The sequence below is a fragment of the Rhamphochromis longiceps genome, linkage group LG8, assembly GCF_057381845.1.
Source record: "Rhamphochromis longiceps isolate RC_006_pf linkage group LG8, R_longiceps_female_GT1.1, whole genome shotgun sequence".
Lineage (NCBI taxonomy): Eukaryota > Metazoa > Chordata > Actinopteri > Cichliformes > Cichlidae > Rhamphochromis > Rhamphochromis longiceps.
This window is the reverse complement of record NC_140564.1, coordinates 9,370,518-9,397,670: the sequence shown is the minus strand read 5'-3', so window position 1 is coordinate 9,397,670 and position 27,153 is coordinate 9,370,518. Positions and strand designations below refer to the sequence as shown.

General features: G+C 41.5%; 1 protein-coding gene and 1 pseudogene across 2 annotated transcripts in view; one reads left to right on the top strand and one right to left on the bottom strand.

Moving 5' to 3' along the window:
• gas7b (growth arrest-specific 7b) overlaps window positions 1–20,929 on the bottom strand; it is a 64,299-nt gene extending 43,370 nt beyond the window's left edge. The window contains exon 1 of one of the 2 annotated variants that reach the window (XR_014912997.1): window positions 20,471–20,929. Coding sequence is in view for 1 of the 2 variants with exons in the window: in XM_085415669.1 (XP_085271795.1) it covers window positions 20,471–20,650 (180 nt within the window). In the remaining variant the exon portion in view is untranslated. The remainder of the gene's footprint in view (window positions 1–20,470) is intronic. The other variant, XM_085415669.1, reaches the window with a different exon arrangement.
• Window positions 20,930–21,063: 134 nt separating this feature from the next.
• On the top strand, window positions 21,064–25,053 carry LOC146663064 (uncharacterized; annotated as a pseudogene).
• Window positions 25,054–27,153: the final 2,100 nt, after the last annotated feature.

Below are 27,153 nucleotides of genomic sequence, written 5' to 3'. Positions count from 1 at the left end.
CTTAGTAGCAGGCAAAGACAGATGGGAGTGGGCTGCTTGAGCTGAGGACACATAATATGCAAAAACTCTTGGCCACGAAGACATTTTAGTTCATTTTTAGCACAACAATTTAAAAAAAGAGTGTCTCTGAGTCTTGTATTAAATTTCAGTCTCTTCAAACATCAACAAATTTCACAAGCGAGCAAAGTTTGGACCGAGCCACAAGAGCACAAGTTAAAACTCTCCTTCCTGACAGAAGTTTGTGACAGATCTGACAGCCCTGTCGTGGAAAAAAAATAAAAATCAGATGTGAATGAGAGAATGGGAACACCTTGGCAGTGGGAAATATTAAGAATCTGAGAGCCAGCTTGCCTAGGCATATGCAACTTTAAATAATGCACCATTCCAGATGGTTAACCTTCCAAGCCCCAGACTGCCTTTGGCTCCACACTCATGTCTTGCCAGAATTGCCCCTGGTAGCGAAAGCAAGGACTCATCAGGGCCTGTGATGACTGATGAGCAACCACTATAATCGTTTCAGCACTCTGCGAGCTCTGCAGACCCCAGTTTAAAAGATAAACCTCTAATTGAAGGCGTATTAGTCATTTCAGATGTCATTAGAGAATCTTGAAGATAAGAGAAATATTAGTTTGAGCAATGATCTAAACGAGTGAATTGTGGTTTCATTAAAATGTCACTATCAGGTTGAAGTTATGAATACCATGTTTGCTTTTTTTGAATTCTGTCTCATCTTTTCCAGGCTATCGTTTCAACTGTTTACTGTCACAATAGAGGACAGAAAACATGGAAATACACAGAGGGGTATGGTATTCTTCTTAAGCTTGGAACACACCTTAAACAGAACAACAAGTTTTTACCAACTTACACAAGTCTTAAGACTGTAGCTGTCCAGGCGGAGCATACAACTTACAAAGGAAAATCTGATAATCTGAGCTCCATAGTAGAAAACATGCACAAGCACATTCTGCAGACCCACAATATGATACACACCAAGATGAGTTTCTAAAGGTTCAAAACACCAAACACACGTGGTCTTCCAAGATGACTTATCTCAAAGTTGAGAAATAACCATTACACATTTTCGGGAAGTCTGCATAAACTCTACATTCGTCTGGGAAAGAAAGAAGAAGAAGAGAACATACTCAACGAAAAGCAGGCGTCTGATCAGTTTCTGCTACAAACTAAAGTTGAAAAACCAGTATCTCTGAGGATCCCAGTTCTAGACAACCTATTATCCTATTCTGACAACCTTGTGTGTTCTTGTATAAACCGGCATCAGTTGCAAACATACCTGTGAGTATACGGTTGATGTCTGTAGATCCTAGAGTTTGTAAAATGAAGCCAACTTCTGATAAAGTTGTTTATTTACCTTGACTAACACACAACTGATAAAACTGGCAGCGACTGGATTTGATGACTAAAAATGTTTACATGTCATACACTACAGTGATTTGATCTGACAGCTTTCAGCTACAACAGACTGGGACTATCAACTACACTAAGGCTACGTTCACACTGCAGACGAAAGCGCATCAAATCCAACTTTTTTGAGCCTATGCGACACATATCCGATCATGGTATGACAGTGTGAACGGCACAAATCCGATCTTTTCAAATCCGACCTGGGTCACTTTTGTATGTGGTACTGAATCCGATACATATCTGATGTTTTAGAAAGCGACTGCTGTTTGAATGGTCACGTCAAATTAAATCCGTCTCTTACGTCACTGACACAAGACAGACGCCAATTATCAGCGCCGGAGAAGACATCGTGAATGCTTCCTGGCCCTCCAGTGAAACTGTTGGGAAGACAACTTGGAGAAACGTGAACATTTTATTTGAACTGTATAATCTGCAGATTCTGACAGAAATCTGCAGCTATCCTTTGAAGCACCGCTCCTCTCTAAAACAGCAATAAGGATCATTATTAGGCCATATGTAAATAACAAAATAACTTTATAACTTAAAGCAAAATTGGGAAACGTAAAGTCCGAAGTCTTTATATTAAGGGCCATCAGTCAAACAATACTGTTTGCTCTGGGTCTGAACAGAGCGCGTTGTGTGTGACGTCTTCTTTTGCGCATGCGGGACGCTTTGAGGGTTCACACTAGAGCGCGTTTGCTGTCACATTTTATTTGTAGTGAGAACAAGCAGACAAAAAAATCGGATTTGATCAAAAAAATTGAGCATTAAGACCTGCAGTGTGAACGTAGCCTTTGTCCACATTTCATCCATCAAGGCTTCAAAGCCACAGAGTGATGCTGCATTTTTTAAAATTGATGTTGAAGTTCTAGTTGATAAACTGCGATATTTGCCGCTGAATTCCAACTGAAGTTGCTCTATAGTCTGACGAGTTTGAGGTCTTTTGCTAATACAGCTATTAGAGCATTTCTTTTTCCTAGCTAAAAGGTTTTCTTTGCTACCTCTGTAGCAACTTTAGCTAGTCTTTTTGGACAAGAAAGTGTTTGTTCAGAAAAACAAACCAAACAACCAATACACCCACTCCACTCCGTCTGTCGAGCACCAAGTGGCTGTCAGATAAAGTTATCAACTAGTTAGCAATTAGTAAGGTTTGTCACTATAAGTCTCAGAAAAGAAGGTTTTGTCTGTTGAATGTGTGACTGTAATTATAAAACCAATACAACAGAAAAGGGCAGTTTAGCTTAGTCTACAACTTGTTGTGCTGTTCTTGAGTGGCTTAAATTTTTTGTTAATAAAATATGAGTAGAAATGTTTGAATTATCGTCATAAATCTAAAGCATAACACAAGTTTAATGTGCTTAAATGTACAAAGAGTGGAAGCTGAAATTGTGATTACGGCTGTTTTACAATGAACTATGGAGCCTTAATCATATTTTCCACAACTGTTAAATTTTACTTTTTGAAATTTGGATATTTTTTTATCTTATCTTTTCCAAACGAAGCCACGAAATGCTCCGCGCTGCTATCATAAACAGATCCCAGCATTTTCTCCCCCCGATTACAGACATTTCCCACAAATCCCCAAACACAGGCAGCATCTCTTATTATGGAAAACAAAATACCTCATGGTCTCTCTATTTCAGGGACACTGGCTTCCTGCCTGGAAAACCAAGAATAATTTGTTAAATTCCCTTGGAAAATGCCTTTAAATAAATAGCTGTCTCACATTGAGGTCAGTAAGAGAAAAACAGCCTAGTAAACTAGGTAGTTAACCCTCCGCCCTTTAACAGTCTCAGCTGAGAACTAAGGGGAATACTAGAAACATTTCAAAGGAAGTTCAGACTCTGTTCATGATCTAACTTTTGAGAAAATGAGGTATACTTCAACTTCTATGCTATTTTAAAAATCCCTAAGATGTCAAAATTGTTTGCTGACTTGAGCAACTTGAAAATGCAGAATAACCTTCCACTGACATCAGACATGATCTTTTCAGATTGTGAGCTGTTTCCATCATTGAGCAACAGTCTGAGTGACAAATCCATCTGTAAGCTTTCGGCAGGTTAGCATCCTGACAACACAGACATCAGACTGTCCATCTAAGGCGAATCATCAGATGAAACTGTCACTCGCTGGGATCACATGGTTTGAGAAACGCTGGTCACCCACACACTGGCTGTGTGGAGGAGGACCGACACGCAGCCTTACTGATCCAGAGTTTCTACAGATTACTGGACAGGACTACTGCTTAGCTGTCATCAAACATGTCCGAGTGACTCAGTCTCTCCCGATTCGTGACAGGATGTGTGAAAAAAAGAGTTTGTTTTTTTGATCTTGCATCGCTGACCTCTAGTGATCCCTGTGGAAGCACATGGATGTCTGAGAGGAGGCTTTGTCAGAGCAGCTGTTTGGCTTTCAGCAGGATGAATCCAGAAACAGAGATAATTTCAAGTATTCATATTTCATATGTAAGCTGTAATTGATGAGCCTACACTCCAAAACCAGGGGTCATCTATTTAAAAAAGCCCCTTGACACAGTTTTACACAGCTCAGTGTCCCCAGATTTATGTCAAGTACCTCCACGTAAAGGTTTTACCCTAATAAAAGTAAAATGTTTTCAACAATTATATAACAAATAGTTTGTAGAAAGCCTATAAACAAAACAGTATCAGAAGAGAGTATCCTCTGACTCTTCACGTAACCCCAGACTGACTCCATGATGTCGTGACTCTGTGGGGGTCAGACCATCAGTTACAGATCCTTGCTCTTCTAATCTAAACCTTAAGTACCCTTTATCTTGTGAATCAGAAAGTAAGAATGTAATAGACTGCTCTGATTTTCAATGAACCCATGAGAGTTCATGCAAAATCACAGCTCTGTCGTGAACATTTGCCTTTTTTTTCTTTTCTTTCTTTAATCCAACTGCAAATGTTTTAGCACCGAAAACAGCCTCGCGCAATCAAAGACAATCCAGGGATTTCAGTTGATAATACCAAATGGATCTTATTAAACATGGAACAGTGGAGTTAATAGATACACTGAATGCTGCAAAAAAATGTCACTGAACACTATTTTACTGCTGAATCATCCAATCAATCTTATGCAAAATGTATAGATTCCAGCTCCACATCCACATAAATGCACCAGTAAAGAAAATAAGGGCAAAGAGGGGGAATTATGCTCCAAGAACACTACATTTAAAAAACTTTATTTCCAAGCTGTCTGTCACAAGCTAGCTACAAGCCTTCCAGAGATGTGTTTTTAGCCTGAAGGCAGAAACTCTAAACTACAGCAAGAGAGGACTGAAACACAGGAAAGCAGGAAAAATCCATATTTTTCATTCCTAAACGAGCAGCAGTCATGCACAGGTAGGCAAACCAGGTAAGGAGCAGGCAAAACGCAAAGGCTGTGAAAGAGTGAAAAACATCACATGTGGTTGGATTAGAGCAGGGGTCAGCAACCTTTCTGATGACGAGTGCCATCTAAAATTTCCTCAGAAGTCAATGTGCCATATGATTGCATTAGCAATAAATTTAATAACGCTCTATATGAACAGTTACACACTATGTAGAACCACTTTATAGAATTATATTTGTTTGCAGATGTTGGCAGCTATCAGCGAATAGTTATCAGCTACTTTGAAACAAGACTTTTTATCCATAACAGCAAATGAACTGTATAACAGAAAATGCAAATGCTATTTATGGTCTCCTCACAAGAATGATAAGAAAAATAAACTGGGCCAATATGGCATGTTTGTTAATACAGAGACACACATGTTAATGTGATCTCTGGTCTCCCACTCAGAGACACAGGTCTCCCAGTGTCCAGCATTCAGAGGCTACCTGAGGACTCATGTGAGAGAAAATCTGCTCACACAGATATGTAGAGCCAAATACTGTCAATAAGGCCTCTGCAATGTTCTGAAGACAGTTAAACTTGTCAGGTAGTGATGTCCAGCAGGTGAACATGCAGCTCCATGAACACAGACAGCTATGGATTCCAGCTGCATTTCGGTGTTGCATTAACTGGCATTATGAGACAAATCCAGCTGCTCATTAAAGCTTTCTGGTTTGATCAGAAAAATAAAACATTGGTCCAAACACCTGAAAGTCCCAAAAACACATTGTGAATTCTGTCTCGAGTCTACGGATGTATCCGTGCATTTCCGTGGTGCTGATGCTGCGCTGAGCGGAAATGCGGAAAGCTAACAACGTCCCCCTCACCAGTAGGCTAAGTTATTTTTAGCCAATTACAAGTTGAATCTGGTAGTTGGGGTTGTTAGCTAAGATACCGTCATTAAGAAGCGGCACAACTAATGTGTCTATGCGAGCTGATTTGCGATGTGCACCGCTGGCGCGGCCATTTATTTTTTAATGCACCCTCTCAGATTAATTCACTGCGTGTAGTGCCCAGAGCTGGACTGGGACAAAAAAATCGGCCCGGGCATTTTGACCACAGACCGGCCCACCAGGTATTAAAGACATAAAGCCTTTGAATGAAAACAAACGCTGTTGTGACAATCTTGTTGGTATATGTATGATTTCTATACATTTTACATCAGATAAAAACGTTGGTTGTAAGCTTCAGATAATTATTTAATAGCAGCCAGACATTTTAAATGAGAATAAGGAAGTATTTCTTTGTGCCCCCCTCTCCCTGTTAATTCCCTACCTGCCCCCCTGGCAACACTTTGCTAGACCCGCCCCTGCACAGTTACCAGCTGTCAGCTACATAAAAAAGGCTCCTGGTGTTATTTGTCTCTCAGAAACAGTTCATAACTTCCCTTCAACTCATTCATGTCACCTAAAAGGTAAACCTGTTTCTCCATCACCTGTTCAGCTCTGATGATTCAGTAAGGACATCTCCTGGTTTCATCTTCATGTTTCCCTCTCACCACATATTCAAACCGACATCGTGACCAGCAGCTTTACAGCTGTGGCTCCAGCAAACATCAGCTGATACTAGAAATGAATATCAAATAAATTCTAACAACAGCTGATCAAGCTTAAACGTGCTGCTGTTGTTTAGCGCGACATCCACTGGTTTCCTTTTTCTGGAACAAAGTGGGAGATAAACAAACAAGAGAGAAAAGTCGATCAGCTGATCATTGATCAGTTTCATGATTGAAATAACAACCGGGGGGACAGAATAAGAGAAGAACAAACAGTTGTGCAGCATAAAGACACAGAAAAATTCCAGCTTTGTGTCTTTTTCATTGTAGCTGAAGTACCTGACAAACTGTGTTCCTTTTCACCTCAATAAGAAACGCGTAATATTTTCTCCGAATACGAGACGATTCCGGGACGGTTGGCAACTCTAATAATTAACCTTATGAATTAAATAAAGTTCACTATCAGTAACATCAAAGCACCCACCCAGCTGTATAGAAACTCCATCATGCTAGCTAGTACGAGTTATTGTAACTGACTGTAAAAAGTCAGCATAACGAAAATACACCTGCTGGTCTCCACCACTTGTTAATGTTACTGAACCTGTGGAAGCTACGCCATAGCCACCACCAAACAACTGAGTTATTTTTACACACCGGCCAGCAAAAAATCATGAGCCCACCGAGCAAATGCCCGGTATGCCCGATGGCCAGTCCAGCTATGGTCGTGCCATTATTTAACCCTGCAAGCGTCCCTCGGGTTGTCGACCCCTGGATTAGAGGAACATGAGAGAAAAGCTTGACTACTGTAATTTCAAAGATGATCCAGCAAGTGGATAACTGGTGCTATATATAGGCTGAATTCCAATCCCCTACACCCTCTTCCCACATACTTTTACTTAGATTCCCTTCATCTGGAAGACCTCCTACATAAGATAGTGTTTTAAACCAACTACAGTTCAGTGAAACAGAATTTGTCCACACAGAACAGGCTTGCTAACCACACTCTGAAGGTACAGCACCTGTTCTGTGCCCACTGTGGACACACTACCAGCACCTGCAAAAATGAGTGTGATTTAGTCTCAGTAACAAACAAAATGAATTGGCTTTTGTGTAAATACTGCATTTGTAGCCACAAAAGAACAAGAAAGAAGAAAATAGATGAGTTGAAGATTAAGGAAAGTGGATGAAATTGAAACTGAAAATGAATATTTTTTAATAACATATGACCTGAACACATCATCTGAAATTGGCTTTGCAGAAGCTAACACAAACATTGCTGTTTAAAGTTGTTCCTGTTTTCCAAAGCCTGCTGTTGTAGTTCTCTGTCTGTGAATTAAGAAACCGTTTTGCAAATGTAAGCATGACTCCATACAGAGTTACACGTGATACAGACCGAGGAGGCAGATTAGGCGCTACGGCCGGTAACAGGACGGCCAATACGAATTTCAATATTTGTTTTTGTTTGTTTGTTTTTGTAAATTGCACCACAGAGTCGGTGCTGTAATTTCAGGAGGTACTGGCCCTCACAGCAACATGTGGATTTGCAGCAACAAGTGCAGGCAGCAACAGGTCAGCTGTACTGACTTGATACAAAGAATTATGGGTATTTCTAACAAATGAAATCCATGTTAATCATACTTCTTCACCAAGTCACAGAATACGTACAGTGTATAGTCTGCTCTGCATTTCTGTGACAAGACTACAATGGCAGGAAGAAATAAGATCTCCCTTTCTACTCCTGGCTTTATGATGTCAGTAGATATCCACTCCCACTGTGGCTGTAGCTCAGGAGGTAGAGCAGGTCACCTACTGATCGGAAGGTTGGTGGTTTGATCCCTGGCTCCTTTAGTCTGCATGCCAAGTATCAAGTATCCTTGGGAAAGATACTAACCCCCTAACAAAGTTGCTCTCCGATGCGTCCATCAGAGTGTGAATATTGTTAGAAAAGCACTCAGTTTAGAGTCAGTGCTTAGGAGAATGGGTGGGATTGGGTGAATGTGGCATGTTGTATACAGCGCTTTGAGAGTAGAAAAGCGCTATATAAGAATCAGTCCATTTACCATTATATGGACACCTAAGCGCTGCCCATTTGCAGTTCAACCTTCCTGTTTGTGAGGCGCAGCCAATCAGAAAAAAGGTGGCTTAAAGGGAGAGGAAAGCGAGCAGTTTCAGATAGACAGTAAATGGAGAGGCTGCATCGAGGCCCAGTGTGAGGCAAATAAGGTTTATCTTGGTCTGTGAATCAGGAAAAGCTAGTTCACTAGTAAGGTGCAAATATCAGAACTATGGAGTTAGCAGAATATGAGTCACTTAAGACAAAACCCAACTTTAAGTATGATTAGATTGATCCAATAGGCTTCTGTGGTGGTTCTAAGCACAGCCTACGGACAGATCAGCTGCCTATGTTTCACAAACAACGTCTGTGGGCTATTCTCGCTTGTGCTGTCTTGTTTGTATTTTTTTTTAGGATTAGGATTAAGGTTACCACCTATGATGATGAAGTATTAATTCATCCCTGCTTTTAATCTGTTGGTTAGGTTGGTACATGTCTGCTTCAGTTATTACCAAAGATAATAACAAAGTTACAAGAATCCTGATCCTTACTCTAATTAGACCTTCAAAAACAAAATAAAATGCAGCCTGTAGTTTGCATCAGAGTTTAGTCGTTTCCTGCTGCATACAGTCGGGCACGTCTTGAGGAGAAAACAAACAAATTCCATCTGTACACACACTGGAGCAGAGTCGTAAACAGCCACCAGTGAGCATAAGCCACATACACAAACTCTAAGATGCAGCCTGAGAGTGGGGGCCATCTCTGGTCTGGAGTTTCTGCAGAATCGTAGCGAGGCATGCAGCAGCGATCTTGTTTCCCTGCTCACTCCATCTCCTAACGCTACATGTCAGAGAGGCATGGGAACAAAGGTGTAACAGCAAGTGGAAGTGTCTGTTTCCTATTATTCACTCATAAATACCTCCACCTTCCCTTTCTAGGGCGACACTGTCATGTCTGCACATCCTGGGTTCACACATGAAATGCTGACACTGATGTCTGTGTGAAAAGAACAACAGATGCCCAATCAACACCTTCACCCGGGACCAAATGATCTGATGATGATCCAGCCAGGTGTGGTCACAAAATGTGAAACTGTCACAAAGATGATATTCTTTCCCCTGACAAATGACATCCACAAAACAAAGTAAGACTGAAACTAATACAAACTAAACATTTTTGGGAAAAAGAAAAGGAAACGGTAAAGATGAAAGTTATACTGGGAACTGGCAAAAACTGATGTGAAACAAAAACTTTAAGACTCACATGCGAACCACTGAAAACATATCTTATCATCTGTGTTATGAATGGGCCTCAGAGGAGACTGTACCACTGACCTCCTCACCCTCTGGGCTCGCTCAGTGGGGGAGAAATTTCTCACATGCGTGTTGGGCCGCCGCCTACTAGACCTAAGGAGAAAAAAGTGTCAAGACACAGCGAAAGTAAATGTAGGAGGGGTGGTGCAGTGAAAGAATTAAACAGTTCTTGAAGGGGGAAACAGAGTGACAGGGTCTGCAGACCATATCTTTACTTGGGAGACATTGTTTTGGTTTGGGCAGATGTGGGAGCCTAAAGCAAAGCCACATTCCCAGATTTAGAGACACATCAGACACTCGGGGAGGAGGAGGGATTCACATGCCTGTTTAAACATGCACTCAGTCACATAGAGATATTGTGCATATGCTCCCACAAACTGTCATTGTCTGCCCAATGCCTCATCGTTGAGCACATGCATATATGTGTGTGTGAGAGTGTGTTTCACTACAACAAACAAAGCCCGTTCTGTTACATCTTGCCCTCTACAAGTTTATGTGAATTTCACATGCCCTGTGACTTTTCTACTTCACCCGTACAAATAATGTCCTACTATGCTATGTTCTGCATGCGGAGGAACGTGCTCACCAGCGTGCAGAGCTTATCTGCACGAGCCTGCTTATCTCAAGATCGGATATGGTCTCAATCCTCTATTCCAATTTCCACTCGAGTACTAAACTCACTGAGCTCTCAACGGAAACGAATGCAGTTCTTGCCGTGACCAGCTGATAGTTGGCGCTAGAGGAAATGAGGCGTTAGATTTTACTGTGCCATCCTAAAACTACCTAGTCCACTCAACTCGAGTCTACTCTACTTGGTTTTTAGGGTTACGATTAGGTGGCAGTACCTGATACCAGATACCTTTCACTACATGCTCAACCCCGAGCTACGTCGAGCCACAAATGCAACGCCATCAGACTGCATGCCACTGATTGGCCAGGGAGTCATGACACTGGATGAATCATGAGAGTGAGTTCTTAACAAGAATCAAACCAATGAAGGAAATGGCTGACCACAAACCAACAGTGTGGTCTCTGGCTCTCGTCTTTTACCTAGAGTCTGACACAGATCTATACACCTATATCTATAGCAGTTATACCTTCGCCTCCATTCCCAAAAAGTTGATTCTGATCATCTCGACGTTGCGTATTAAAACTCTATGTCCAGATGAAGGGCATAAACTTTTTAGGATTTCCTTACCTGGATGATTGAGTACGTATCAAAACATCGCCTCCATTATTGTGCTGTGTTTGTACTACATACAAAAGACGTCACGGGACTTTCGGGGCGCCTTGCTATAACGATCCCACCCACAGCGAGGTGGTGCTCAACTGAAATGGAAAACGACTGAAACTGAATAGAGTAGAGCAAAGTCAAGCCCACTAGGGGCTAGTGGAAAAGAGTCATAAATGTTCCAGTTAGTACAGGTTGTCCCACCTAATCCTCCTGGTTAAGACTGTGTGTGTCATGTTGGGAATTACCTACTGATAGACTTCGTTATAGATGTTATAATTTATCTGGCATTTCCCACCTGAACTGACTTGTTCCGACCTTACCCAATTCCAAATTGACCAAATTCTAGTTAGTTTAAATTGGGTTGTCTCAACATGTTCAATACCTAAATACCAGCAGAGTTTGGGTTGGGTTTCTAGGTCAGCATCATTTTGGATAAATTCTCTTATTCTCTGGTCTATTCAGGTTGGGTCTTGCGGTGCTTGGGATCTATAAATCTACTTACAGTGGATTTGTGTTTTTTCAGAGACTGTTTTGGTCCTGTGAAGATCTCCACCTCAAAGTCCATAATAAAATCCATAATGCCTACAAAATTGGTGGATTTCTTCAAAACAGTTGATCCACTAGAGCAGCGGTCCCCAACCCCCGGGCCTCGGACCGGTACCGGTCCGTGAGTCGTTTGGTACCGGGCCACGAGAGTTGAGGCTCAGGTGTGAAATGTATGGTTTTCAGGGTTTTTAATCGGTTTTCAGCGTTATTTTGTTATCGTTTTTATCGTTTACTCGGTTTTCCTTGGTCTTTTCACGTGTGTTATGAATAAAGTTTCTTTTTTTCGGTACCGGTACTAGTTTTATTTTGTTGTATTTATCCGCGACACCTTAAAGGCCGGTCCAGGAAAATATTGTCGGGCATAAACCGGTCCGTGGCGCAAAAAAGGTTGGGGACCGCTGCACTAGAGCACAGGTGTCAAACTCCAGGCCTCAAGGGCCAATGTCCTGCAGGTTTTAGATGTGTCCTTGATCCAACACAGCTGATTCAAATGGCTAAATGACCTCCTCAACATGTCTTGAAGTTCTCCAGAGGCCTGGTAATAAACTAATCATTTGATTCATGTGTGTTGACTCAGGGTGAGATCTAAAACCTGCAGGACACCAGCCCTCAAGGCCCGGAGTTTGACACCCCTGCACTAGAAAGTAGGAGTGAAAGAAGGAGCTGACTATCATTGCATCAACACATTTTCCAACTCTCAGCTGTGACCATAAACTTTGGATGCAAAATAATAAGCTTTAGGTAACAGAAACATTGCCTCTGAGTCTCAGCACTGACCTGAAGGGTAGACATCATGTTTATTATTACACTGTTGAACAGAGGGAAAAACATCCCCTTGCAGCACCTTTTAGAAACTAACAAGCTGACAACCACCTCCACATCTTCTAGTGATTACAATCTCATAGTAAGGAAGGAAGTTAGATTTATGTTATTATTTTAGCAGTATAATCTCATCACACAGAAACTAGACAGTTGTAGCTTACAAAAAGGGACTCCACCCTTTAGGTTTAGTACAGTTAACTAAGTTTCTAGAGGTATGGTTATACCTATTAGCAACATTTGCCTGGAGATGGAGCTGTACAGCAGCAACAGATTTTAAAGATCCCAGGAGTTCCCATGGGAGTCCACCTTCTTTCCTGACATGACCATATGATTTACATGCCTAAACAAGTCTATAATCCCAGCAACAAAAACACTCGATACATAAACTATTACCAACACCATCCATCTTCCATGTAGCTCAGACAATGCGTGCTTGCAAATACTCTTCACAGCACAACCCTCAGCCGAGCTCAGTCCAAAGAAGCTTTACACACATGAGTGAGAGTCAGATTTAAACAACAGTTTAATATGTTCATTCATTTTGAGTTTTCCCAGCACACAGATTTACGCACTATTACGGAGTAATGTGTCAACACATTTTGGCTGAATTAGGCCTAAGTGAAAGTAACTATGATTGCACTTTAACTAAGCTAATGTGTCTCATGCTACAATTTAAAATAGCTGCACGTGAGTTCAGCAGAACGATAGAAATGAAAGCATTCTACCTTGCTAGGTCTGTTCCAATGCACCGAGTTATTATTTCTGCAAGGAGATATATAAAAACAACACAGCTCATCTTCAGTGTCAAAACAAACAACAGATTGTGATTGATAAGGTGTGATTGTGAAGGTGGGTGCTTCACAGTTATCCAGCTGATATTTCCACACAAACTGCTTTCCGTGACAACAAGTGACTACGTATATTTCAGAATGACATCAGCGCAGGAGCGGTGGTGTTACTTTTCCAGCACGCAGGGGAAACACCTGGCTGTGCGCTGAAGACTCGCCAGCAGTCGTCTGACCCCCGGCATTCCACACCACGGATTATGCCAGCCTAAATCACCGTCCTAAAACCTCTACTAGAAGCCCCCTAAATAGCTCTCAGCGCTCCGGTTTCACAATAAACACAGCTGACTCTCTGCTGGGACAAGCATTAAGTAGACAAAGTGGTTCTCCACCATTTTCAGCTTGTTCCAAATTGCTTACAGTAGTTCCCCTGGCTACATGAAGACTTAATAATAAAGCATTTAAGCTGGAGGAAAAACAATATATACTGATATTAAAATATAGGAAAATTAGAATTACATCATTTTCCATGGAAGAAAACTCGCACTTAACCATAAGTTACTGGGAAACCTACACTAAAAATATTTTATCTATATGAAGGAATTGAGGGGGTGGGGAGTCTCCCTCCAGGTGGCCCCAGGCAGCCCCCAGCTGCAAGGCTTTGGTTACATGTTAAGTGCCCTTGTTGATAGTGTAACACTTCATGGGGAGCCCTGATTTGTTATGGAAATGTCATATATAGCCCCAGAGTAACGAGAGCATATAAGTACCCTCTGCCCAGTTGTTAAGGGCTATAACCCACTGTGTCAACAATTCAGTGAATTATTAAACCCATTTTAGAAGGGTCACCTCAGCATGGCCTGGATTCTGTCTGTTTATGCTGAAGCTAGGACTGCAACTACAAATTATTCTATTATCAGTTAACCTGCCATCTTATTTGCATAAACAAATTCAACCGGTGTGTGAATTGGCAAAAAAAAAGCCTGTCAGTTCATCATGACCCAATTATTAAGTAAATTCATATGTGAATATGGTGTCAGGAGAGAATGTAGCAGGTGAGAATGAATGCTAGCCTATAGGATGACTTTGGAAATTAAGAAGAGGAAGCAAGTGAAAGCAGAGGTGAGGATTAAAAGGTGGAAGTTGAAGACTGTTGCGCAGAGTTCAGGAGACAGACTCTGGATGCCAGGGAAGAGAAAGGACAGACGGAATAGTGAGGAACACCGCCAAGGTGGTTTTTGGTGTATCCTTTGGAGAGAGGAACGTGGACAAAGTGACACAAGGGGAAGTACAGGAAAGCATTCAAAAGAAGAGGTTAACAAAGTAGGAAAGTCAGAGAGATGAAGAAGTAGACAGGAGTGCTGGGAGGCTAGGCGTACTGCAAAGGCAGAAAAGGCTTTTACTGAAGTGTGTGTGAGGCCGGACCGAATGGAAGGGGAAAAGAACTTGCACTGACTGGCTAGGCAGGGAGATCAAGCTGGAAAGGATGTGCAGCGGGTTGGGGTGATTAAGAATAGAGATGGAAATGTGCTAACGAATGAAAGGAACTTCTAAAAAGACGGAAGGATGGTATTCATTTGCTGACAAAAGTCCTCACATCTAAACTCTATGCAGTGATGTCATTCACGAACCATGCACGAACTCCTAATAGAAAAAAGTCAATCACTTCTTTAACGACCTGCTCTTTCATTTCCTCTTTAATAGTTGGACATTAAGGAGCCAAACAGTGATGTAATGTGTCATACCACTGTTTTTAGTCACAGCGTCTTTGGGAACAGCAATTTTATAATTTCTTATCAAATAAAAACTTGATTTTGCAAGATAACTGTGGGAGGATGTCATCTTAAAAAAACATGACAGCGTGACTTTGTTTCTCATATTTGGCCAAATAATTGCAGGTAACTATGTGGGAAACACTTTTAGGAGCAGTTGGACACATTTGAACTCATTTTAATTCAATTTTATATGTATTTTATATGTAATACAGCCATTACATTAAAAAGGTAACAGGTACCTCCAACCCTTTGCCAAGTGGCTCCTTTATAGCGGTTAAGTCCTGATTTTATTATTATGACATCACCTGGCAGCTATAGTATTGTGCAAAAGTCTTGAGTCACACACCAGTGATTTATATTTTGCTTCCAAGCAGCCAGACTTTCTTGTAATTTTTTATAGTGATCTTGAACAATCGTTCCCCAGGCTTTCTCAAGATCTCCTCTTTGCACACTGGCTATTGCCTGACCATTTTTTCTGTTGTCTTTGTTAAGCCACTTACACTGACCTATGAATATGTCAAGCATAGAAACACCGAGGTCAATGAATGAACCACATAACATAACCAATTTAAAATGGTCTCTTTAAACACTTTGTTACTCGCTGCCTGTTGCAATGACATGATTTGTTCCCATTTCTTTGGTTGAATCTACAAAAGCCTCCAAAACTAATACAGTCTGATGGCCATAAACCAGTATTTTTGCACCAACAAGGTGATTTCTCCTTTCCTACAAAACCCTGGTCACCATGATGTGCGTTGTATCCCATCTTCACAAAACAGATGTTAGGGAAATCTGCTTTTGTTTTATATGTCAATAGGGCCATATATCAGAATATTGGCTTTTTGAAGTATTTGTATCATTCTTAAAAATCCTGTATCAGTTGGGTTCTAATTGTTATCAACATTCCTGAAGAGCAAAGCTTGTAAGCTTACTTATAACATGTATCATTTTCTTACTGCTTGTCTCTGACTCAGTCGGACTACGTTATAGTTATGTCGCAACATCCTTGCAATAACGTTGGGGAGTACAATGTTACAATAACTAATGATATGTTCACAAGAAGTCTAGAAAAGGTCCATGCTGTAGTAACCATTGTAATTAAATTTCAAATTAGACCGTAAGTTGTACGGTGACAAAGAATAGATGAAAATAAATCCTGAAAACACAGCGTAAGATAAACACAAGCAAATATTAAATGTGTTTTACTGCTAAGAGTTCAGCTTTTGGTCTTTAACAGGCAGTTGTTTTGAATATTAGCCCAACTTTAAAGCAGCAACAAGTGTTGGTCTGTTAAAAACAGCAGAACTACAATGTGAATGATTCATTATGCTCAAAAGAATGACGCTGTTTGTAGAACAAAGCGACAATGCTGAAGATGACAACAGAGCCAGGTCACAGCTGCATTGTTAAATGTGCCAGCTATACAAAGGGATTAATGCATGTCCTGTATTTATGATCACTTATGATTCTGAAGGTTAGGGAGCGGAGTTACTCTGCGCCAGAGAACAGATTTTTTTTTGACAGAGGTTTGAATACGTAAACTAAATGAGGAAAATACAGAAGTGGCTTTTTTTTCACTATTAGTCGTTTCATTGTGCAATCTTACAGCCTTCAAAACATGTCTGATCAACCTACAGCCCAGATGACACACTGACTGTGAAATCTCAAGTTTCAATATGTGTACTTTAGCTTACATGAAGTGGGAGGTCAACCTTCATTCCAGATTATAATGCTATAATCCTGGTAGTAGAGTCTGTGTTGACAGAGGTATACTTTAACCTAATATTGCATTAAGCTCATTAGGACAGGATTAACATTACAGGGGTGGAAAGAGGTGGTGGGGGATTAAATCTTTTCTTTAATCACTGATATCTTAACTGCTTTTCTGCCCTGAATTTTAAACTCTGAGGAAATATGGGAAACAATTTAAATCTTATCTGAGAGTAATTACCTTTTTAACATTTCTTTCATACAAGATAAACCCAGCAATGATGTCTGTGCATGCATGGGTGCATTGCAAACTGTTACTTCCAATAACTAATTGGGCAACTTTTAATGACACCAGTTTCACAACATGCAAACGGCACCGGCTGAGTTAATGAGGCGTAGCTGTAAATTCAGAGCTGAAAAATGAAGCAAATGTAGGAGTAAAAAAAAAAACAAAAAAACAAAACTGCAGTTAATCTAATGGCCATCTAAACATCTAAAAGAAAGCCAATGATCACAGACTCCTATGTTAAAATGACAATCTTTACAACATTGAAAGGAATGTTTAGTGCAAAACCTATCTTGGTTTATATGTTTACGATCACCTTAAGTGTATATGGCAGTTTAAAAAAAAAAAAAAGAAAAAAAAAAAAAGAATATATATATATATATATATATATATATATATATATATCCATCCATTCGCTTATCCTTTTCAGGGTCGCGGGGGGCGCTGGGGCCTATCTCAGCTGTCATAGGGCGAAAGGCGGGGTACACCCTGGACAGGTCGCCAGTCTGTCGCATATTATATATATATATATATATATATATATATATATATATATATATATATATATATATATATATATATATATATATATATATATATATATATCCCTTTTGAATTTTAAAGTTAAAATGTATTTTATAGGGTTGTGGCCACTTCGACTTCTGTTTTTACCTCACTCTTGGAACTGGTACTTTTGCTAACTTTTAGGTTAATCCCACTATAACTATCCCCCTGCAATCATAGTTGGACAAGTAAATTAATTTGGGGAGTACCTGCACTTTTTGTTGATGCTGGATAAAATGCCATTGATGCTAGTTTTAGTTCATATTGTCAACTAACTGTTAGTTCACTCAAAGTTAACTGTTTCTACCCATTTTCTGCTAATCACAGGGGGCTAGAGCTCATCCTAGCTGATATACGGAAAGAGGGAGAGTACACTCTGGACAGGCTGCCAATCTGTTGCAGAACTAAGATATATTACATACAACTATTCATATTCTCATTCATATTCACACCTATGGTCGGCTTTAGAATCACTACTTAACATAACCCAGTGTACGTCACTGGCCTGTTGGGGAAAACAGACTGACTCATGCTGTTAGAGAACAGGGGGAAAAACACCTTACCAGCTCAATACTGAACCAGCAAAGCTAACTGATGAGTGACTTTCCTCACTTTACTCCTGTGTCATTTCTCTGATGTGTAAGGTTATTTTTAGAAGATTCCACTCCGGTGCAGACAGGAACTGTGGGTAAGCGGTTACTTCTGGCGGTTGTACCCACAACATTGAATATATCAAACATGATCTGCAGACCGCAGAGTTCTGTGGGTTCACAATAAACTGGGGAGAAATTTTATTTGTGTGATGAGTCACACCTTGTTTCAGATAAGCAAGCTATTGTTTCCAAATGCACCCGTGTTTAAGGGGTGAGCTCTTTCCTCACATTGCATCAGAGATTTACAAAAAGTGCCAGTGCACCCAGCAGGGGAAGACTGGCCGGTTCTACAAAATTATATATTCTGCCATCTTTTTAGTATTCTTACCATGAGGACTGCACCTAATCAGAGTTTTTAAGACCATTTCAAAGGTGATTTCTGGCCTATAACGTATCGTAGTGCATTCAGTCTAGCTCTGATGCAACTATATTTCATCCTTCATCCACAGAATAACAGCAACAATGAAGATTATACCAGTAAGAAACAAGCAAATGTTTGTTTATTGTGCGACTGACATGTAGAATTTGCACTATGCTTAAAAGGACTGCTGTGTTATCATGATGAAACAAAAGGTTTGAAGCCAGACAAAGATGACTACAAAGTCATGCAAAATAATCCTAAAAATACAAGACACAATAACTACAGGATGGGACAAAATCAGCAAAAAGACACAAAGAGACACAAAACAACCAAAAAACAAAAAAAGGGATAAAATAAGTCCAGAGAAACAATGATCAGAAAAACCAGAAAAATATTACTTCAAAGACAACAAAAAACACCTAAAGATACAAAAACACATAAAATCAAAATGAGATGAAATGTCGTCAATGTCAAAGACACAAAAAGGAATCACACATCCTTGTGGAATGCAGCCTTCTACTACACACCTGTGAAGTCTTGTAATTACATCTCAAACAAAGCTGACACAATCTGCCCGTGGACCGGCAGACAGTCAGACAAACAGACACCTGCCAGAGCACACAAAACTATGTTTGTGGTACTTCTTTCCAGGACCACATTTTTCCTAGATGACACACATGTATGTACACACATGCACATGCCGCGGTGAATCATTTCGAGTTATTTCAGTATTCAAACTTCTTACAGTAATCTGGGCTCTGGTGCTGATCAGTCTGCGAGGGAGCTTTAGCTACCTCTGTCCATGCATCAGTCAAAGCAGCAATGTCCCTACATTTAGGTCTTACCAGTGCACATGTGGATATTTTAGATTTAAAAACAAACTACCCATCATGCACTGACTATGATGAGGGAAACTGTCCATAGAGATCTTTTTAAAAAGCTATTTTTGCTGCTCCCTTGCTATGAGGGGTCAACACAGCGGCTAGCGACACATGTTTGATTGACCAGTTTTACATCGGATCCCCTCCCTGACACGACCCCAAAGGGGGTTTGTGTTAGCAGTGTAACATGGGAGTGTGTGGGGCTGTAGTTCTGACTTCTGCCTGGCCTTTACTCATTATAAAAGGCAACTTTTCACACCTTTCAGTGTCATGATTCATTAAAGTTATTTGGAGCCATATCATACTGAAACTCATGATTAAAACACTAACATGTGAACATCACCCTTCTGCCATTTCATTTCCAACATGTTGCACCTTTAGAGCTCACTGTGGTTTGCTTGATGAAACTCTTCAACCTGCACCACCCGACTGCCCCACCCATCAGCTCTGTCCCTAAACTGGTCTGGGACCAGATAAGAGATGCTGTGCTTGAACGGTCTTTTGTTTTACCCCTGCAAATGGCCCTTTTTTCATCAGCACCATTCAGCTGTCACTAATCAAGTTTCTGCATATGCTATCTAGATAAGATAAAAATGCCATCGCTGAGAATGCTGGGCTTAGTGCCCAACAGGATTGTAACCAACTCTCAGAACACAGGGTGGTGTCAAAAACCGACTACTCCTCTCAGAGCCATACATGCCGATGTTAAGGTATGAGATCTAGCAGTGTGGCTAAACCCACAGAGGGGATAGATAGGGCGAGGACTGAAAGGTTTTGACCATGAAGAGCAGTCAGGCGCACAGAGAGGAGACCTGAGCGCTTCATTGGAATGCGTATGGAATGAGGAAGTGCGCAGCCGCTCAGCCAGGCGGAGAGGTGACTGCTGGGAAGGTCTGAGTTAATCTGATAAGCACAGCACGGGAAAACTATTTGTTAGAGCATCATTCAATGCTGTCTTTATCTTCAAGTTTGCATCTGTTGTTCAAACCAAGCTGTTACTGTGTGTGTGTGTGTGTGTGTGTGTGTGTCAAGAGTCACACAGGCATTAAAAATACACTTTTCTGCTTGTTTTCATCAAAATTAAAGCCAAATAAGTTCAATTTACTCAAGCACATTTTCATCTAATGCAGTCCAATGCAGTAAAAAGTCAAAACAATCGATTCTGCAGCCTTACCTCCAGGACCTGGACGTAACTGGAGGGGAACCATCCCCTGGCTCCATCCTTCTCTCCCTCCCACCAGCCTCCAGGCAGAGCCTGGACCACCTTAATAATCTCCCCTGCCTCGAAGCTCAGTCCCTGCTGGTGCTGCTCCCCGCTGAAGGGGTACAAACTTTTGCAGTGCGATCCCGACATGACCACTGCTCACTCAAGAAGCCACACGACGATGATGATGATGATGATGATCTCCACCACCCTCAGAGGAAAGAGCAAACTTTTTAATGGAACTGGAGTTTGGTTTTTAGGGCTGTAGAGAGGCGGAGTGAAACTGTGGAGAACTTGGAGAACAGGTTGTTTTCCTCCCACTGTTGGTACCGCCGCTACCGCTGCTGCTGTCAGGACGCCCCTCAGCGCTCTGCTCCGCCAGTGTGCCTGCCAGCCTGCATGCTGTCTCAGAAACTCGTTACAAGGCTGTCAAGTAGGAAGAACGAGGCAGAGGAAAGCGGAAGTTGGCTAAGTTTCCCTTTAAAATAAAAGCACAAACCTCACCACGGGTTTTTTTTTCTGTAATTGAGCAACGTGTGTTATACATATATTAGTTATATGCCATGCAGGTAAATAAACACACGAATGAGACAAACCGAGAAAATAAGGGACACTGCACAAGAAAACAACATTCAGTTTTTGGTTTTTTTGAAACGATGAAATTAAGAGTTTGTTCATCATTAATTTAGTTCAAAGCATTAAAAGTGAAACAATTTTTTTTTTTATGTTTGGACGGATTTATTCTCATTGTTAAACGTCTTGATGTATGCTCAATCATCCAGGTGAGTAAATCTTGACTGTTTATAAGACTGGGGAGACCTGCAGTCAGCTGAGACTGAAGAAGTCACTTGGATGAGCGACGAAACGTTTCTTCCACTGAAGACGGTATGTCCAGATGAACAGAATAAACTTTTGGGGACTCATTGTGAAACAAGCCTCCCCACCTACCTTTAAGCCAGCTGGGTGGGGGGTTTTGTGCTCACACCCATAGTCCGTCCCTAGAGATGACTAGATTCGGGACATCCCCTTTCTATAATATCACAAAGACAAAAAATGACTGAAACAAAGCAATCTGAAACCTGAGCTTTTGACTCACATGAGTAGCTGACGTCATTCTGTGCATGTTTTCAGATGTTTTGTTGGGTATCTGTTTTCGCCACAGAAACCTGGTGTATGTGCACGTGGGCACTTTTATGTTTTACTTTGACAAGCTTAACCGGAAAGCTTTTATCATAGCGTACTTGACAGAAGAAAGGGCTGTATCTCCACTTTTACTCAATTTCATTAAAATGAGGAAGATGAGTCATAGTTTTTCTACTGCTTTAACTTTTTGGGTTAGTTTTTGTGAATTTATTTATTTCTACATAAATAAATAAACAATGCGACTGTTTATCTTTTCATCAATCTGTGTTATCTACCTTTCAGTGAGTTTATTAGGTTTGCACTGAGGAGTTTTGCAATTCTGTTGCTGCATTTGGGAAGTTGGTTGGCACCACAATAATCATTGCGATCAGTAGAATACTACTGGAGGTGAAAGCATGTCTAGTAAAACAGCGGAGGCTAGTTGTCTAGTTACCTAAACTGTTTATTTTCACTTGAAGTGAAGCAGCTGTACTAGGAACCAATGCTGCCCTCAATATGAACATGATCACATGAGCTTAGACTTCCTTCCTTTACCCTATTCCACTGTGTCATGGCATATCATTGATTATTCAGGCAACACAATCAGATCAGCATGAGGCACAGTAAGCAGAGACCATATTTCACAAAAAAAGAAAGCTGATCACTCACAAATCAGAAGACAAAAAATGAGATATTAAACAACACAAGTACATGTTAACTCAAGGCTGTGTGACATAATGTAATTAGAGGATTAGTACAGCAGTTTATTACTATCCTCGTATGGCCACACTTTCACTACACTGCTGTTCAAAATACAAAAATAAGCTAAACAATAAATAACTAAACAAAAAAAAATCAATAAAGAGTTACTTTGAATAAAGCTCTTCGGTTGCTTCTTCTCTTTCATCCTTTTCAAACTGTAGATGACAAGCTAACAGATTTCAATGATTTAAATTAGTGGCGTGTTCTTTTAAAGTAAACAATCATCGAAGAGTCTTGAGCAATAATGCAGCCACAAATAAAAGGCTCTCTGCTACAGACTACTGGTTATCAAGCAGAAGTGCGAGTTTGTGGAGCACAACATGAAACTTTAATTGCTTCACAAAAATGCTGCAAAAACAACTGTTTAAATTAAGCCCACAATCATTTCATGTGACAACAAGACTTGACACTGTTGTTGGGTTTTTGGGGGGGGTTTTCTTGTTTTGTTTTTGTTTATTTTTGGAACTGGTCCCATTTAGACTTTTATTTGGTTTCATGTCAAGTTCCAGAATCATGCGATCTGCTGCATATTCCACACACATACACAAATACACACACATCAAGACACGCAAGATCACATACTCTTTCTTACTGCAGCTCTGATATAACCTGAAAGTACACGTCCTTCACTCAGACTGCTGTAACTTTGTCTTTGTATCAGGTGTGTAAAGTCTTTGTCATTAACCTCTCTTTAAACATTTTTTCTCATCAGAAAACACACCTGTTATTATTTGGAGAGTGCTTATTTGGGAGAATTTAGACAACAGATGGAGCTGATGGAGTGCTGCGTACCCAGAGTCAATAAACCAAGATCTTTTGAGCATGATTTTTTTTAATGCGTTTGGAATAACACTGTCAGTCTCTCTTGAAGTGAAGGAGGATATCTAACCTACAACTAGCCCCTGTGAGCAATTTATAGCTGTTCTGTAATGCATCAGTACATTAACAATTCATTAAAGCAGTAGCGGTAGCTTAGAGAGAAGACATATACAAAGGATTTAATGTTGATAGAATGGCACCATCTCACCTAACCTTATTGTGCATTCGCATAGTGCTTGACAGATATTTGAGAATTGCAGAAATGTAAAGTCTTCCTTCTGAGACGGTGTACTGCCTGTTGCACAGGCCTGGACCTCTGCACAGCAACTCTGTCTCACTCAGATGGAGACTCAGAAGAGCTCCAGGAGGAATTTCAAGAAGAGAAATGTCTCACAAAGCTGTTCAGAAGAGAGGTAACGATCTAATGTGGTGTTTCATGAGTAAAGAATTTAATGTAGAATTGGTTTGGTTGCAGTCTGGGTTATTGCCTATTGATATGGCTCCACAGACTGAATATAAAAGACTAGCTCTGAACAATGAAGCCCATGTGGGACTTAACACTGGATTGCTTTTAACGGTTTATAAAAGAAGTCCAGTTGGTCTATGGGACAACGTCCAAATGCTCCTTTGATTTGTGACCTCGATAAACACTTTTATAGTGGGCTTATAGTCTCAGTCGCTAATCTCAATAAATATATCATGTGGTTGGCACATACATGCAGTGGTTTAGGTAAACTTTTAAAGCAAGCTGATCTCTAACCAGAAAACAATGGCTGATGTCACCATGACCGTGTTTTTAATGCACAAGCTTTGTTTGAAAAAAAGCCTCAGGCAGTTTCCACTTTTTGTCCTAAAAGAGGAAAACGCTCTCTGCCTTGAATCTCTACATGAGAGCTGGAGAGTGTGGAGTTGGCCTGACTCGTAGATACAAAGCAGCTACATTAATAGAAAATACACAAGGTTGAAATGAACCAGTAATTATCCTTAACACAGTCCTTCACACTTCTCCTCTACCTGCTACATAAAGGTCGCTGTGGAGGGTCTTCAAATGTGTCCCTCAGTCCTCCAACCTAAAGCAGAGCAGGTAATGTGTTAGTCCCTGTAGGACAATTACTCCTCTCCATTTCACCCATTGGGCAGCCACCAGTGCAGCGCCTGGGGAGCAGTGTGTAGGGATGGTACCTTGCTCAGGAGTACCACAGGATAGGCTCTCAGTGGATTCGAACCCCCAACCTTCCAATCAGGGGGAAACCACTCTACCTACTGAGCTATCCCTGCCCTAAGGTTTGATGGACCTTCCTCACACACCTGTCCAACAAGCTGCTCAGCTCTTTTACAAGCTCTCACACAAGCAAGCGTTCCAAACGGATGCTTTTCATCAAGTTGCAGCTGACCACCACAGCTTGGTGGTAAATACTGTTCTTGAGTTCCTCTTTCTGGATGACTCACTTGTGGAAGTCACACCCTCACATCCTCAGGCCACAAAGAAGAGCTCCAGTTTGACTGTGGTTCTAAAAAGCAGGGCCTAAAAAGCTGCTGCTCACATCTGTAAACTGCTGGCTGACGCAGCAATTGCTTGCTTCTCCCTGGTTGCATCTTTCACATGGGCTTACTTCAACCGGGGCTGCACATTGGTGGCCTGGAACATGGTGAAAGACATTTACAAAAAATTTCTTAACCACTCAAAATCCTTCCACCTCATGGACTTTGATGAAAACCTCACAACGGCTAGAGATGGCATCATCTCTGCACTCCATGACATGGAAAACAGAGCAAAGCAGGCTGAATCCAGCTGGACTCTCAATCAGCTTCCTACTCAGAGTGAAGTTATGTTAATTCCAGCTGTCTGAAAATGACATGTATTAGCATTTTTTCTTTTCCTAATGTTAATTTCAATTATATATTTAACTTTCTCAGATGGCAGAGTCATGCTCTGTGGAGACTGAAGAGTGGAATGGTTATATATATATATATATATATATATATATATATATATATATATATATATATATATATATATATATATATATATATATATATATATATCGGACGGTCCTGATCCCCAAGGACCCCAAGAAGGGAGCGGTCCCCTCCAACTACCGACCAATAACCTGCCTCAGTACTACATGGAAGCTCCTGTCAGGCATCATATCGGCTAAGATGAACAGGCACATGGGTCAATACATGAGCGGGACACAGAAAGGAATTGGCAAGAATACCAGAGGTGCAAAACACCAGCTACTGGTAGACAGAACAATCAGCCGAGACTGCAAGACCAGACTGACCAACCTGTGCACTGCCTGGATTGATTACAAGAAGGCCTATGACTCAATGCCCCACAGCTGGATACTGGAATGCCTAGAATTGTACAAGATCAATGGGACCCTAAGAGCCTTCATCAGGAACTCAATGGGGATGTGGCGTACAACACTAGAGGCCAACTCCAAGCCCATAGCACAAGTTACCATCAAGTGCGGGATCTACCAAGGAGATGCTCTGTCCCCACTGCTGTTCTGCATAGGCCTGAACCCCCTCAGTGAGATCATTAACAAGACTGGCTACGGATACCGACTACGGAACGGAGCAGTTGTCAGCCACCTCCTGTACATGGATGACATCAAGCTGTATGCCAAGAGTGAACGAGACATCGATTCACTGATCCACACTACCAGGCTATACAGCAATGACATTGGAATGTCGTTCGGACTGGAGAAGTGTAGTCGGATGGTAACAAAGAGAGGGAAGGTAGTCAGAACTGAGGGGATTGAACTACCAGAAGGCAACATTGCAGACATAGAGGACAGTTACAAGTACCTGGGGATCCCGCAGGCAAATGGGAACCATGAAGAGGCCGCTAGAAAGGCTGCAACCACCAAGTACCTGCAGAGGGTCAGGCAAGTCCTGAGGAGTCAGCTGAATGGTAAGAACAAGATCCGGGCCATCAACACATACGCCCTGCCCGTGATCAGGTACCCTGCTGGGGTAATAGGCTGGCCAAAGGAGGAGATAGAAGCCACTGACATAAAGACAAGAAAGCTCCTGACCATGCATGGAGGGTTTCACCCCAAGTCCAGCACCCTGAGGCTGTACGCTAAGCGGAAGGAAGGGGGCCGGGGACTGGTGAGTGTCAGCACCACAGTCCAGGATGAGACAAGGAACATCCAAGAATACATTGGGAAGATGGCCCCAACTGACCGAGTGCTCAGTGAATACCTCAGGCAGCAGAAACCCAAGAAAGAGGAGGGAGACGAGGAACCATCATGGAAGGACAGGCCCCTGCACGGTATGTACCACCGGCAGATAGAGGAGGTGGCTGATATCCAGAAATCCTACCAGTGGCTGGACAAAGCTGGACTGAAAGACAGCACAGAGGCACTAATCATGGCAGCACAAGAACAAGCTCTGAGTACAAGATCCATAGAGGCTGGGGTCTATCACACCAGGCAAGACCCCAGGTGCAGGCTGTGTAAAGATGCCCCAGAGACAATCCAGCACATAACAGCAGGGTGCAAGATGCTAGCAGGCAAGGCATACATGGAACGCCATAACCAAGTGGCCGGCATAGTGTACAGGAACATCTGTGCCGAGTATAACCTAGAAGTCCCGAGGTCAAAATGGGAGATGCCCCCAAGGGTGGTGGAGAATGACCGAGCTAAGATCCTGTGGGACTTCCAGATACAGACGGACAAAATGGTGGTGGCTAACCAACCGGACATAGTGGTGGTAGACAAACAGAAGAAGACGGCCGTAGTGATCGATGTAGCGGTTCCGAATGACAACAATATCAGGAAGAAGGAACACGAGAAGCTGGAGAAATACCAAGGGCTCAGAGAAGAGCTCGAGAGGATGTGGAGGGTGAAGGTAACGGTGGTCCCCGTGGTAATCGGAGCACTAGGTGCGGTGACTCCCAAGCTAGGCGAGTGGCTCCAGCAGATCCCGGGAATAACATC